The following is a 15,314-nucleotide window of genomic DNA, read 5'->3' as shown; positions in this document are numbered from 1 at the left end:
TGAGATTGACATGTAACCAACCATGAAGAAATTTTTCTCCATGAACCAACCAACCATGAATACAATTTCATCCTATCGTGAACTCACGTATGCCTATAAAAAGGGGCCTAATAGGTATTCTGCTTTGTTGTGAATATTATTGAATTCTCAAAACAATGGCAATGAAAAATAGAAAGAGTTTGTCCTAGGGGAGTGTGAACAGTTAAATACCACTGCAGCGATTGGATAACAAAGCAAAGTCGCGTTTTTATTCATGTTATGAATCAAAACAAACGTCCACCCACTAGCGGCCACATCCCATGGCTACTTTGTATATAGGCCCAGTAGATCAAGCACACGGTGTAATTATGTGATGTAGCCAAAATTTATCATGCTGACTTTTTGATGCGCGGCCACCAGCCAAGTCATGAGAAAGAACGATTACTGGTGGGCCAGGCTTACTGTGGGAAGACACCAGAAAACATTGCTTAACAATTTGATGCTTAGCATAAAATAATGAGCTAGATACCAGTCCTAAAATGTACATGTGCCATGGTGTTTTGGCTGGAAACCCTGCCTGATAAGCATAATATTATTGTGCTTGCTACTTGTTTGTGCTTCAAGCATACAGCCCTATGAAATGAGGCCCTGTATCTGTGTAGTAACCTCCGTGCCTGGACGAGAAGGGTACTTCAGTCGACCCTCGAATTCGATAGGCACACATTATTTGGGTCCCTTGAAAAGCTGTGAAATTTACTTGTGGTCCTTGATCAACTGCGAAAACTGGAATTCGTGTTGGAGAACAATGGCGACACTTTGGTGCCGTTTAGATGTAACCTTGCGATGATGCGCAACATATTGTCTCTCGGTTGACCTAACAATTCAAGTCCCTCGGTTGGTCCTAGCTCTATGGTTAGACATCTCTATTACAGAAATGTGGGGGGGGGGGGGGGGGGGTCATTTAATCATTGCAACTCAAATCCGGTAAGCTGCACTTGGATTTTATACGAAACACAGCCATGACATTGTGTATTTTAAGTACGACAACATACTTGAATGTGTACAGCTAAACAGCAGGGTCGGGTTTTTTTTTTAAACAGAGAAATCACCCATTTTGCCTTAGGGACGGCTTTGACTTTAAGTAAATATTTGCCCGTGTCGACTCGTCTATAACGGACTTTACTTAAATCCATTGAACCAAATCGAGAATGGGTGGGACAAATTGTAATTTTGTTATTTTAAATTGAATCCCCTCCCCACCAAACCCCAAACAAGTAACAGCAACGAGCAACCAAACAAAAACAAACAACATCCCAATAAACAAAACCAAAACCCCCAACAACAGCAACCCAAACCATTGGTAACACCTGGAAGTATGTCTGCCTACCATAGCAGACATTTTGTTTGACTCGTTAGCGCACTTTGCCAATAGCAAAGCAATTTGAGGCACACACACTTTTAGCTGATACCAAGGGGAGTTACAAAAGAAGAATTGGTAAATACATTTTTACCCCATGACATAAATCAAAGATCATGTTCTGCTTTGTTGACGGGAACGGTCATACATCAAAAAGTATTTCAATTATTGTCTTTTGTTCGTAAACAGTATTTTGCAAAAGCAAAATCAGGCGAACAGTACCTGGAAAACGGTATCCCTATACGCCCCAGTGGCCACACCTTTGTTGTCGCCTATCCCGTGTTTAATCAATTAACAAACTGAGTCCAAGTCTTTTTTCAAGAAAATTGTTCAAGGTCGCTGGCGGTCACAGCAAGGTAGTGATGAAAAAACGACCTCTGAAAAACCGCGAAAGCCATATGAGGGACAACTCTTTTTTGAGTGGTCTTCCACTCTTTTAGATTGAAGTTTGCATCTTTTTGAGTATTTTTAGGAATAATAAAACGTAAGTTTTCTGTTTCATTGGCGATGAAGATTTTGGGAAATCAGTTTTATCGCAGAAAGTGTTTTGGGTATTAGTCAGGATAAAATAAATGAACAACCAAGACCAGCTGTAGCCGTGATTTTCTAAACGGTTTTTAGATATGGTTTTCATGAATATGACTATACATTTAAAAGTCAAATCATTCACACAGGAAAACAAAATGTTACTTGTAGGTCCCTATATGAACTTCCGATTGCAATCAGTGTGCTTATATCCTTTATGTACATGTACTTTAACAGTTTTATTTATTTCCTTATTTTTGTTTTGTTTATTTCAGAACATCTGCGGAAGTGTCAATAAAAAATAAGTTTTTAAGAGTCTATGTGGTTATCCAAACATATTTACGACCAAGAGTCGTAATATTCGCCATGTACGCATGACCTGACATGTAAAGTGACGTCACGCACAGACTAATGTATATTATTGTTGCTTTATTGCAAAATGCTCAGCGAAAAAAGTTGATTCCCTTTTGATCAGCTGTTTGCAGTGGGGTAAAGTTTACAATTACGTCTATAATAGCCCGTGGGGAAAACAAACATTCATCATGCCAAAAATGTTAAAGTAGTGTCATCATACAAATTTTCATCAGCTTTTCAAATAACTTCCAATCTTAGTTAGTTTGGACATTTTAATATTTCTCTCAAAATAAAGATAATTAAAAGCCACCTTCACCGTCGAATACAATCTATAGTTATTAAATAGCCTGCGATACATTGTCACATAGATAAGCAATACCATAATCAAAGCCAAACGTTTGGCGAAACTATTGAAATTATACAATTAGAATGGCGAACCATAGTTATACCGCATCTCTTTACTCATAAAATAGTGCAAACGTTTTGTTCAAAGCAACACACCGTGAAAACATGGCGTGCTAATACCGGCCTTATAACCCGACCTACACTTTGAGCAAAGGAGATTGCACAAATAAAAAACACATAAAACTATATTCAATGGATCCATTGAAAATGTAATTTCGCAATCTCTTTTACTGGAAATGTAGGTTTGGTAGAAAGGGTACAGCACTTTCTATTGCAACATCACAGCTCCAGGTTTTGCTAACCGAGATTTGGAAACTGTAAATGAAAGCCATACATGCAAAACAAAAACATAGGCCTATGCCACAGTTTTTGTTACACAAGTAGGTTATTAAACAAAATTGTGTTAAATTAGTTGGAAACAAAGCAACCAATTATTTGAGTTTTTTACTCAAATAAAAAGGTGCATAACAATGTTGAGTTGGTTAAAACACTCTTGTTGATCTGCGTAGATTACAAGATTTTCCACCTGGTTTCGTGAGATCAAAATATACTCCCATCAAAGAACTGAATTAGCTCACCATTTAAAACAGTGTAAACGTAGACACTGTCGTCATCACCAACGGAAAAGTCACCCATAATATTATAACTCAAGAGCATGCAGCATCTCTCAGCTAACAGGAAAGTGTAGGAAATTTTCCAACATTATGACTTGGGACCAGTTTCATCACAGTCTTTATGTCTGTGAGTTTCATAGAGCCGCTCAAGCACAAAACAGAGCTAAGCATTTACAAAGGAGCTAAGCATTTATGTACATGTACGATTTGTGTCTGGTGTCCTGCTCCTTTCTGCTTAGCAGACAATTTTGAAGCAATATTTTCCGCGTAAACAGCTCTATGGAATCGGGCCCTGTTCTAATCGGCCGGTTAAAACCTTGCATGTTCGCGGCTGGACGATAGTCGTTCCGCCACAACCCTGCAGGTTTGAAACGGCCGTTTAAGACCTCGTCGCCACTCTTTTAATCCCTTGATAAATCGTCAGCATTTCACCCTAACTTAACAAACACTGGTAAAGTATTTTGTTTTAAGTCACAGAGTTGTAAATTGTTATACATGTAAAATTACGTGCAAATGAAGTACTAAAAATAAAATTAAACTACCGGTAATTTCAAAGGCAGCGGACACTATTGGTAATTAGTCAAAATAATTATTAGAATAAAACCTTCCTTGGTATCGAGTAATGGGGAGAGGTTGGTAGTATAAATTGGTGTGAGAATTGGCTCCCTCTGAAATGACGTAATTTTCGAGAAAGAAGTAATTTTCCACGAATTTGATGTCGAGACCTCAGATTTATAATTTGAGGTCTCGAAATCAAGCATCTGGATCGTGTGACAAGTGTGTTTTTCTTTCATAATTATCTCGCAACTTCGACGACGACCGATTGAGCTCAAATTTTCACAGGTTGGTTATTTTATGCATATGTTGAGACACACTAAGTGAGAAGACTGGTCTTAGACAATTACCAATAGAGTTCAATGTCTTTAAAGATGTTGCCTAAAAACACAGGCTTTACAAACACAACTGAGCAAGTACCTTTCAAGACGTAATAGTAAACTTGCGGGAATGTCCACGTGTACATTTCTTATGGAATGAGAGATGCTCTAACCGGGCTTTTGTGGTCTCGACTTTTTGAACAGCTCGTCTTCAGTTTCTTCTCCTGAAGACGAGCAAACTTACTGTCCTTGAGCCAATACTTCTCTCAAAAGAAATGTACATGTATATGGTTTCTGCAAGATTCCTGGTGTATAGACCTTTATCACCGGTGGCTATACTAGGGCAAAAGAAGTCTGGTGCAATGAGAACCAGTATTAATTTTCGCTAATGTACACAGGGAACAAGATGGTCTTTATATGATTACAGGTCTTATTATCCACAACGAATTGCAAAGCGTCAAACAGCACTTAAAGATCCTATGTCAGATTTTTGGCCCCAAACAAGTTTAACTTTTACTTTTAATGGTCAGAAACCATGACAAAAATTTAAAACGTTTCTTATAAACACATAAGAATTTGTCACGTGATTAGTGTCGGGATCCCGACAAAAACTAATTTTGAGCACTTTATTTCACTGCTACTAATAATTGGCGGACTGTTTCGAGCAATGGCTCAAATGAAAGCTTGTAGCTTTCTCGACCCCCATTAAAATACCTATTGAATTTTAAATCAACATTTTTGGGTCAACTCGGCCATGCCAAAAATCTGACATAGCATCTATAAGCATCTACACGCTTTACCAAAAATTACTTGAATAATACCAAACTGAAAAGAAGTTGAGACTAAAAAATACACATTGCTGTTTAAAACCAGTATATTATAATCATGGTAAAATTGCTGCAAAAGTGTACATATTATTTTGGTAAAAAATATCATTTATAAAAAAGAAAGAAAAAAGTACAGTTTGCTATATCTTAAATATAAATATTTCTTCAAGTGTTTAAAAACGACACAAAAAGCATGCGTTTCAAAATTCTGCGTAAAAAGACACTTCATATAAATACCAAACACCAATTAAAAACGGTACACTAAAAGTTTTCAAACCATACAGTGCTTTACAATATTTCTAAATTCTCATTATATCTTTCCGAATCTACAAATTGCCAAGGAGAAAACAAAGAGTTGGGATGGTGCGGACGGGATTTTGGCAATCAGGCTAGCTGATTTATTAAACCCATGCTGAAAATATTGTTCAGCGTTTCGTTAAAAAAAAAAAAAAAAATCAAAATTAATGGCAGAGAGCAATAGTTTCTATTTTTTAACACAGCAGCACCCATGAAGGAAACACACTGTGTTCCCATGCAACAAAATAGAAATCATGAAACAACGAATCCCAAAAACATTAGGGAATGGCATGCTAAGAATAAATTATAAATGATGGTAAACTTGCGGGTACAACCATGTAAACATTATTTTGTGTGGGAGTGTTGGCTCTGAAAAGTGCCGGTTCGGTTCGACGTTTCGGAAAGTATACTCTGATCGTCTTCAAGAGAAAGCAACAGTTCGCTTGTCCCCAGCATGTCCCATCAGCGAAAAGCAAAAGTAGCCAACACTTCTTTAAAAGAGAATACATTGTTGTACCCGCAAATTCACTACAACAAATTTACCGTTCATTCTTATCCTTCACATCATGCAAAGCTTCAAACATCACTGAAGAGCATGCTGTTTACGAATTCATTTTCTAAATATACCCCAGCCACCTTTTTTCTTCTTGTTCTGCTCTTCTGATGAACCAGACTGTTTCTTTGACCTATCTTGCTTCGTTGCAACCGTCTCATCGGTATCGGCTCCCTTGGTAACGGACGCTAATTGGTTGGACGGTGGTATCGCGTACTCGTACCTTTTCTTCTCTTCCATCTGCTCGTAATACTCGCCGCCCGACGAGTCTGTGTCCGAAATCTTTCGCGTTGTCTTTGCGAACTTTGACGGCGTCTTGAGTTGGGTTGGCCCTGCCTTCTTCATGATCATGTAGCCCTTGACTTCCCCTTCGACATCCTCGAGTTCCAGGTAGGATGCTTGGGATGCGGTTGGTGACTTTCGGCCGACTTTGCTTCCCGTAGCCGCTGTTTCGTCCCAGTCAAATGCCTCTCCACCCTGGTATGAGTCGCACTCGGAACTGATGTCAGCGCCGTAGTTGGTGTACTGGCTGTCGGGCTCCAGGGTGAAATAATCCGGGTTGGCCTGCTGCTGCTTCCCAGGAGAGTACGGAACCTTGTAGGATTCGTCAGTGGAAGTACTGTCTTCTCTCTTGGCGGGCCTGGGAGCTCGTGGGTCCGGTAGAGGCGCTCTTGAAGACACAGTTGCCCTCGAAGACCCCTGTTTGGTGTTTCTTCCCCCTGTCACAGTTCTGAGAGATTTCTGATAGACCGCATCTCCCATATCATTGTCGGTTATGCCCTTTGAATACACGGGCGATCCGGGTGGGGTGCTTTCATAGGCGTCACTGCTGCTTTTGCTCGTCGCCGTCCCCGGTCGGTACTTGCTAATCTGTGCCCCGCTGTCTTTGCTGTGGATGGTGCCAGTTAACATGTAGGATGGGTTGTCATTCATCGAGGATCCCTGTTTCTGGATAGACTTGGCGTCCTGGTTGAAACCCATGCAGCTACTCCCATTATAAATACTACTCTCATCAGACATTTCATCGTTGACTAACCTGGTGGACTTCTTCCCCGTGGCCGATTGAGCAGTGTGCGAGGAGTTTGGTGTTTTTCGAAGGGGTTGGTAGGTAACTTTTCCAGGGCTGGATTCTGGTACTTTGGCATTGAGGTCCATGTACGCTGTTGTGCCAACCTGGGGTGGAGGTTGTGTGAGGGCTGATGTACTAATTGTTTTGATTGCACTCTTCTTGGGAGCCTCGTTCGGTTTAGACGATTGATGTTTCCCTCCTGTTGGCGTCTTGACGGGGGTTTTCTTTGATGACTTAACAGGTGACTGGACCCCTCTTTGCTCTGCAGTTTTTGTGCTCCTCTCATGCAATGTGCGAGTCAACTTGGGCGAGACGTAAGATTTATCAAGTTTATCCAGTATGGGCAGTGATGTAGCATGGTGAGACTGTGCCTTCAACAATGAGGCAGATGAAGTGAGTGGCGTGTATGTTGTCGCCTCACCTTTCGACGAGTCGCTGTCGGATGGTTGTGGGAAGGATCTCCATGACTCGCGCCTCTGATCTCGCAGCAGTTTCTCCGAGGTCATGGCCCAGTTGGTTGAGGTGGCTGGCCAGGTCAGGACCATGCTGGATTTTTTCTTCCGGTCTTTCGTGTCACCACTTGAGCCGATTTGGCGATTAGATTCCCCGTGTTTCAGCTTGGAGGGAAGCCTTTTGAGTTTGATGAGAAGACTGGTGATAATGATGCATAGGATGACATTGACAACAGCGGTGAAGATGAAGGCACCGAACCATGGCAGACAGAGTTGAGAAGTTGGATGGGTTGGTATAATGGGAACAATACTAGAGCGATCGAGCAAAATAACACTTCCGGCCTCTTCGAAACTGTTCTTGTGTGGTACCTGGCAGACCACGTAGGTCGAGTTGTCTTGTATTTGGACGTTTTTCACTGTCAGAACGGAACCATTTCCCGTCAGGACCAGTCTATCCGCACTGATACGCGGGTAGGTCACCCACTTTAAATTCGGCATGTTCGGTTCCGTGGTGCACGAAAACTGGATGTCGGCTCCTTCGGCAACACTCGGGATACTTCGGGTGACGGAAACAATCGGCCGCTCTATCACCCGAAGAGGACCGAGAGTACAGTTTTGGTTCAGGTTGGGGTAAGCAGGGCTACTGACTCGGCATACGTACACGGCACCGTCGAGGTCCGATGTTGTGTACAGATCAAGCTGAGCTACAACCATGTTGGGCAGTTCGTCCATTCGGTAAACCGGTTGCAGCAAGGTGGAAAACTCCGTCGTCCAAACGGAACTGATCTGTGGGTTGCCGACCTCCGACATGCATGACACCGAAAGCTCCGAGTCCGTGAGAAGAGTCAGGGGACCTGACACAGAGCACTGCGGATAAATACTAGCCGGGAAGTACAGGACCGACAGGATCAGAGACTCCGATGCCACAGCCGAATAACCGTCATCGTTGCCTTGTAGAACCTGGCACTGGTAACGGCCATCGTCATCCCGAGTGACGTCATTAATGTTGAGGGTGTAAGTGGTCACATTGTCCCCTCTGTCGTTCATGACAAGTTCGAATCGCGACGACATCATGTGACCCATGGAATTACCCCACGTGATGAACTTCTGGTCCTTATTCCAGATGATGATTTGCGAGTCGCCCATGTCTTGGACATCGCAAGTTAGCGCCGTTGAGTAACCTTCCATAGGGTGACTTTGCGTTGTGGTTGCCGTCAGTACCAGTCCATCCACATGCTTTAGAATAACCAGCAACACTACACAAAGAACACTTGACATAATGCTCTTCATCTTTTCCAATCGTTTCTGCTGTTATAAAAATGAGTTGTTTCCTCGCGGTCGATTTCTTGAAAATAGAAGTTTTTTTTCAAATGTCCTTCCTCTATAATCAACGGTTGAACATGATGACGTCAGGAATGGACCTCTTGCGAGGTTGAGTTCAACCCTTTGTGACTTTGGTCACGATAATATTGATTCCAAAGATAGTCTTTTTGTTAACCGAACATGGAGTAAACAAACTGCACTGTTCAATTTGCTGTTTTTGTGTTTCGAGGTCACTGGCCAATGGTGTTCATGAAGACAAAGTAAATTCCTTGAGGTTAAGTCTGGTATCTGGTAGTGACATCCCTCAATAGAATGCTTTGTTCATCACAGACAATGATTCATCAGAGACTAGATCACTGTGATGGGTCAGGTATGGGCCACCAATGTTGTCTTGAAGACATTTACTCCCCTTGACTGCGGGTCCTCTTTGAAATGACTCCTTTGGGTTGTTCTTTGAATGAGTGACCGGGCTCGTCAGGATTTAGTATGAAGGTTTAGCTTCACGGACACCCTGTTAATAAAAAGGGAAAATAAAGCGTTTAAAAATAAACTCCTTCAATTTTTTTAACAATGAACCACTTGTGTAACTGGGATTTGAAGCTATGTATTGTGAGGTATCGATGTGGTATGCGGTAACGACACATGTGTATATCTTGCCGGGTAGATTGTGTTCTTTTGAGAACACATTCGATACCATTTACTTGATGAAGACAATTTCAATTTTTCATATCGCCATACTTTTTCTTTACACACGTACTATAAGAAAACATAGTTTTTCAAGTTAATGAATAAAGTTTCCAGTTTGTAAACTTTTGTTCTCAGTATGGCGCACGGCAAGGTTAGTGTCTGGGTCACGTTTTGGTTGTTTGCTCGGGTGGGTTTGTGTATACATGACCTGAAATGGGTCGGCTCGTGTGAACATCAGCTATGGACGGACATCAAAGGCAGCAGTGCAAGTGCCACATTGATATATTAGGCAGTAAATCGATTAAAACCATAAGCAAACTGTCTATACCAGGTTTAGTCATATAATTGAAAAAGACACAAGCAAGTACATTCAGAACAGTGGGAAGCCTATATAAATATGGGTGTTGGCCGCCCTAAAAGTAGATACCCAGATAAGAGGCTTTGCAAACGACATCGATTAAACCATAACGCATATACAGTGCATCGAACCACTAGCTCTATAATCAAACTAAACCACACAAAATATATTTTAGGCAAGTAAAATATTTGTGTATAGCCATAACAAAACCACAGAGAACTTACCCATGAAGTTATTAATGACAGCAACCATTAAAACAAAACAATTATCACAAATTACAAAAGATCGTGACTACATTTATCCATAGGTTTGGTCCTAGAATAACTTTAGATCAAACCTTCAGATGCATCCCACCCCTGTCAAAGTTCCGTCTTCCTTTTACCATTGAGAAGAAAATCTATATAGGGATTGATTTACATGAATTTTTTTTATTGTTTTTATTTTTTTTTATTTCCCTTGTTTTTTTATCGTTTATTCTGTTTATAATTTAATGATAGGCTTTTGCTTTTAAAATTTATTTTAAATATATTTTCACAGTCGTTCATGGTGGTCTGTTTCTGTTCCCTATTTTATTTTACTTAATCTTCAATGTATGCTTTAATTTTCTTTCCTAAGAAGATTCTATTTTAATTGTTAATTTTGTATATATCAGATTGTTTTTATATAGGCTATATGAATATTTCTAATTGGTTTTTTTTGTATCCTTTCCTGTAATTGGCGGTTCGTCCGCTGTTGGTTTGGTCAATAAATATAAATATAAATATAAATATAAATAACCACCAAAATTACCTCACCATAATAAAAGGCATGTTAAACAGAGATGGCTAACATGTCAAAACTTGCCACGACATGTGAATCTGTACACACTAATGGTTTTGTTTGTAAGCTTGTAAAAATATTCTCATTTGAACCATTTGAAAATAATCGACACAAGATTTTAAAGACAGTGGACACTATTGGTAATTGTCAAAGACCAGTCTTCTCACTTGGTGTATCTTAACATATACATAAAATAACCAACAAATTCGAGCTCAATCGGACGTCGAAGTTGCGAGATAATAATGAAAGAAAAAACACCCTTGTCACACGAAGATGTGTGCTTTCAGATGTTTGACTTCGAGACCTCAAATTCTAAACTTGAGGTCTCGAAATCAAATTCGTGGAAAATTACTTCTTTCTCGAAAACTACGTCACTTCAGAGGGAGCCGTTTCTCACAATGTTTTGTACTATCGACAGCTCCCCGTTACTCGTTACCAAGTAAGGTTTTGTGCTAATAAATATTTTGAGTAATCACCAATAGTGTCCACTACCTTTAATGAACTTATCCAGCAAAGGAACATGGTATCTTGAGAATCCTCTCGTAACGAAGACAATCATGCTGCCGATTTCAATCATGAAGGACACATTTGTAAATAGCACGGCAGGATGAGGATGAGGATCATTGTGCCTTATTGATGATAATCATAGAATTTAGCACACACGAAAGACATTTAGCATAGAGACATTGCAGATTTCCCCTTGAAAAGGACAGAGTAACAAGCAGTTTCGAAATTTCCTAAATGGCTACGTAGAATGTTATGAACACAAATTTGAGATGCACTACATGTATAGCTAAGTATCTTTGTCTCATGACATCCTCCGACTGTTTACGAAATTCAATGCTGTATTATAGGGGCACAATATTGCCCTAAATATGTTCCCTATATACTGAAAGTCATAATTTGTAATAAAAATGAACATCAGACTGTTCTTATTTTTTTCGCCTAGTTTTGGTAACACTGACTTTAGTGGATAAAAAGAACTCGATAATATAGCTGCACGTATCAGAACACTTTGTCTTTTTTAGACAAAATGTTTTGTGCACACGACATCATTATTACTGACATTTTTGAAGGATAAATTAATTTATTTCATAATATGTTTGAGGAGTATCAGTAAGAAAGCCTGACTTTTAATAATAATAGTTGAAAAGAATTTACAAAATATTGTGAACATGAACATGCAGTCCTGTATAAGTAAACTTTGATAAGTTGATTTAACCTGATGTTGTTTGTTTGTGAATTTGTTTAGTACCGGGGTATAATTATTCACATCACCCAAAAATCATCCACATAAAGATTTGTTAAAGTTCATGCAATTAATATATTCGATGATTTACTGTGGACGGGTAAGTTACTTCAATACTATTAGAAAGGACCTCCCCGAAGTTTTGAATGCAACGACACAGAACTGGTAGTGAAAGTTACAATATACTATAATGGAAATTGACACAAACAAAATTATACGCCACAAAAGACAGAAGTACTTTGAAAACCAAATGAATATCGGGTATAATATAAGTCAGCACATAATCTTTGAAACAACTCAAAGTTTAAATAACACACTAGATTTTTTTTTTTTTTAAGCTACCATGTGAAACAGTGTTTTTCTTGACTTCGATTTATCGCATCAGCGTACTTCTCGGTCAACTTAAAACAATTTTTTGAAGCCCATATCTGTGTTTTTTTCCATATTATGGCATGGTCCTTGCTCTATGGTGTTTCATGTGCAACACAAGTTGCTTTTTGGTTTTAAAATTATCTTTAAAACCATTATTGTGTGGTTATTGATGCGTGTGTGTTAATAAACTGCTGTGTTCATCCAAACAAACAAACAAACAAACAAACAAACAAACAAACAAACAAAGAGTTGACCCTGTCATCTACAAATCATTCGGTTAAGAAAACTCCAACAGGTACCATAGACAAACCCATTACCACACCTTAGATTGTGCGTCTTTCAATCACATTTGAATGGAAACGCATAAAAATTTGAATACAAATAACACCACAAAAAAGTTCAAGAACAGTGTCTCGAATATTGTTCTCTGAGAAAGAAAAATTCCCTACCATTATGACCACCACTGTGTCATCCCTTATGAAGTTTTGTTTGACAAAAACAAAGTTTTTCATTGAACCAGAAATGTTGCACGTTTTAATAAGTGACAAATGTCAGACTCGGCTTTCTCTGTCCAATCCATTACCGGCGTTCTGACCCCACCAAGTTATGCCGTTCTATTGACGGTAAAGCCACCCAACCCTTTGCAGTGATGTTGCATAAGCTCTCGGTACTAAACGACTTTTATTGCCGCCATTGTCGACTGTTTTCAGGGCTACAAACTTTGTCGGAAATGGTGTACCCGGCGCTATATACATGTATACCAAAAGTACACTAAACAAACTGATATGTATTTCTACAAAACTGAGCCTCAAATAGGCCCTACTTAATACATGTGTGTTGGCCTACTCGTTTTTTAAAACTACAGTAGGGCTACCAGAAGAGGGTGCTCAAAACTTAGATGATGTAACACCTCTCATCACTCCAATGTCATATCATAGCTGACCGTTTTAACTTCAGGAGAACTGTGAAAAGTAACACTGCAACTCTGTTGCAAGTGAATTTTTATCGCCAGGGATTTCTACTTACTTTTTAAGATGCTCCATTCAGGCGCTTTCCTCCACAACAGTTGAGTTACCAATCATCATGTCAGGAGACATCAACACTCTCTCAAAATGTGGATATCAAACATGTCGACGTCCAGTGTGGCGGGTTTTCCGGGTGGTTTCCCAGCCCGATCATCAGCTTTAGAAATGGCTGTCCCGTTCGTTTTGAATAATCCAAACGGTGTTTAAACTAACGGATTCCCGTGCCTATGAACCTCCTTTGAAACTTTCAGACGATATCCACATCTATTTAACCATGGACTTAATACTTAACTTTGACTTGCGCTAAAAAGCTTAATGACCCCCATCCAATCACGCGTTCAGACGATGGGTGCAGCTGACAATCCTAAACCACTTCTTAACGATACACGTATTTGTTCCTCTTGGGTTTTTTTATTTTTCGGTCACTGAAGCACAAAGACTCCCCAACTCCATACACGTTGGGTTGGTGGGATGAATGACAAAGGTACCTGAATTATTTACCTTTTGTCCTCGGTATAAAAGAGGGGATGAATGCACTGGATCGTGACCAGGTTGTGTTTGTTTGGGCACTCTGTATGTCCTACGTGGAAAAATGGACGTGCCCAAAATATTAGGGGGGGGGGGGTGGGGTGGGGTGGTTAATAGAGGAGGCTTTTGGTAGAAATGGGGTCAAAATAAATGAGGTATACTCTGTCCAGATTTTGTGAAAAGTGCCATGCAGCAAATGATGCTTGGCAAAATTAGTTATGAAATACTACTTCCCCACATTTTATAACGGATAACTTTCGAATCATGCCACCACTTTTTCACTCATTTTTACAGAAAAGGATATCTCATAGACTATATTATTATTTCATATCGAAAGAAAAAGTTGTGGCGTGATGCGGAAACTTTTTCATTGCAATAATACATATTGGTCATGCTCACCGGTTTAACGAAATTTGGGCATTATTTTTTTTAACGTCTGGCTTGAAGAATTATTTGTATGGGAACTAAACAATTAGAATAACGTTGACTCGACCTTAAAACCAAAGTTATTATGTTCAACCAAAACCCATTTAATTGAAGCATTCAGGCGTCAGACTTTGTTGAACTCGTTTTGGGTTTTCCCCCTTCTTTTTCCTTATAATTCCCCCCCCCCCCATTTCTGTTCTATCTACTTGTAGGCCCCACTCAGTCAAGCTGAACCATCTTTTCACGTCTTAAAATACCACATTACATGCAAGGATCCGTGAGGGGAATGGCTCATAGACCCCAGTAAAGTTTAACACAAACAATAACAATGAACTAGAAATAAACAACATTGCGCAATAAACTTAACGAATCAAGTATAGTCATGCAATATAATTTTCCACAACGACACGTCAGCACAAATTTATTTTTCAGTCCGACGAAATGGATCCAAAACAACTTTATCAATAGGACGAATTTCGTTCAGACTATCGGCCCGATCTAAAGAAAAAAAAGTATTGCCTTCGAGAAAGACTCTGATAAACGTCAGGTCAATAACAATTTCTTTGCATTTATACAATTGATCGGTCCTTTTCGTCAGTAAGTTGTTTGCAACAGCTATTTTTTTCTTCTAAAAACAAGATTTCAAATCATCTTTAAGAACAGCTCCATGTTATTCTGGTCAGTGAGCTAATCTCCAACTCAATGAAGCAATATCAGTGCTTTCAGGTCAATATATAGGCTTAAAGATCAACAGAAAAAAAATATATATAGGCTTTAAAGATCAACAGAAAAAATAACCTGCGTCGTCCAGGAGAGACTTTACACGACCCTGTCATCCGTGGATAATCGCAAGAGAAAGCAAATCCAAGAATTGAAAAACACTTTAGGGACGTCTCTTATTGACAGGCGATTTTGCAGGATTTTTGTTGAAGGGACAAAGCATGGAGGAAAAAATACAAAGAGAGAGGAGAGTTGGTAGCTGTTATGGCCTTGGAAAGTCTAGATATATGTATGTAAGTTCTTCGTTAGGGAAAATCCGATTAAAACGATGACAACTTTTAAAAACTTGTATTTCGGACCCGGGATGACTACAAACCTTTGAGTTACAAAAATACACTGTTTAACTTTAATAATTCAAAGGACTTTTGGCTGTTAATCAT

At 39.5% G+C, this 15,314-nt stretch overlaps 1 protein-coding gene across 1 annotated transcript; it reads right to left on the bottom strand.

Moving 5' to 3' along the window:
• Positions 1-2,201: 2,201 nt before the first annotated feature.
• Positions 2,202-13,590, bottom strand: LOC139939885 (uncharacterized). The gene is made up of 2 exons (XM_071936043.1): positions 13,202-13,590; positions 2,202-9,201 (listed from the first exon to the last, which is right to left on the bottom strand). The coding sequence occupies exon 2, from the start codon at positions 8,655-8,657 to the stop codon at positions 5,904-5,906; it is 2,754 nt and encodes a 917-aa protein (XP_071792144.1). The 5' UTR covers positions 8,658-9,201; positions 13,202-13,590; the 3' UTR covers positions 2,202-5,903.
• Positions 13,591-15,314: the final 1,724 nt, after the last annotated feature.

Source organism: Asterias amurensis, chromosome 7 (genome assembly GCF_032118995.1).
Source record: "Asterias amurensis chromosome 7, ASM3211899v1".
Lineage (NCBI taxonomy): Eukaryota > Metazoa > Echinodermata > Asteroidea > Forcipulatida > Asteriidae > Asterias > Asterias amurensis.
The sequence above is the reverse complement of the archived record's forward strand: the minus strand, read 5'-3'. Positions and strand labels throughout refer to the sequence as shown.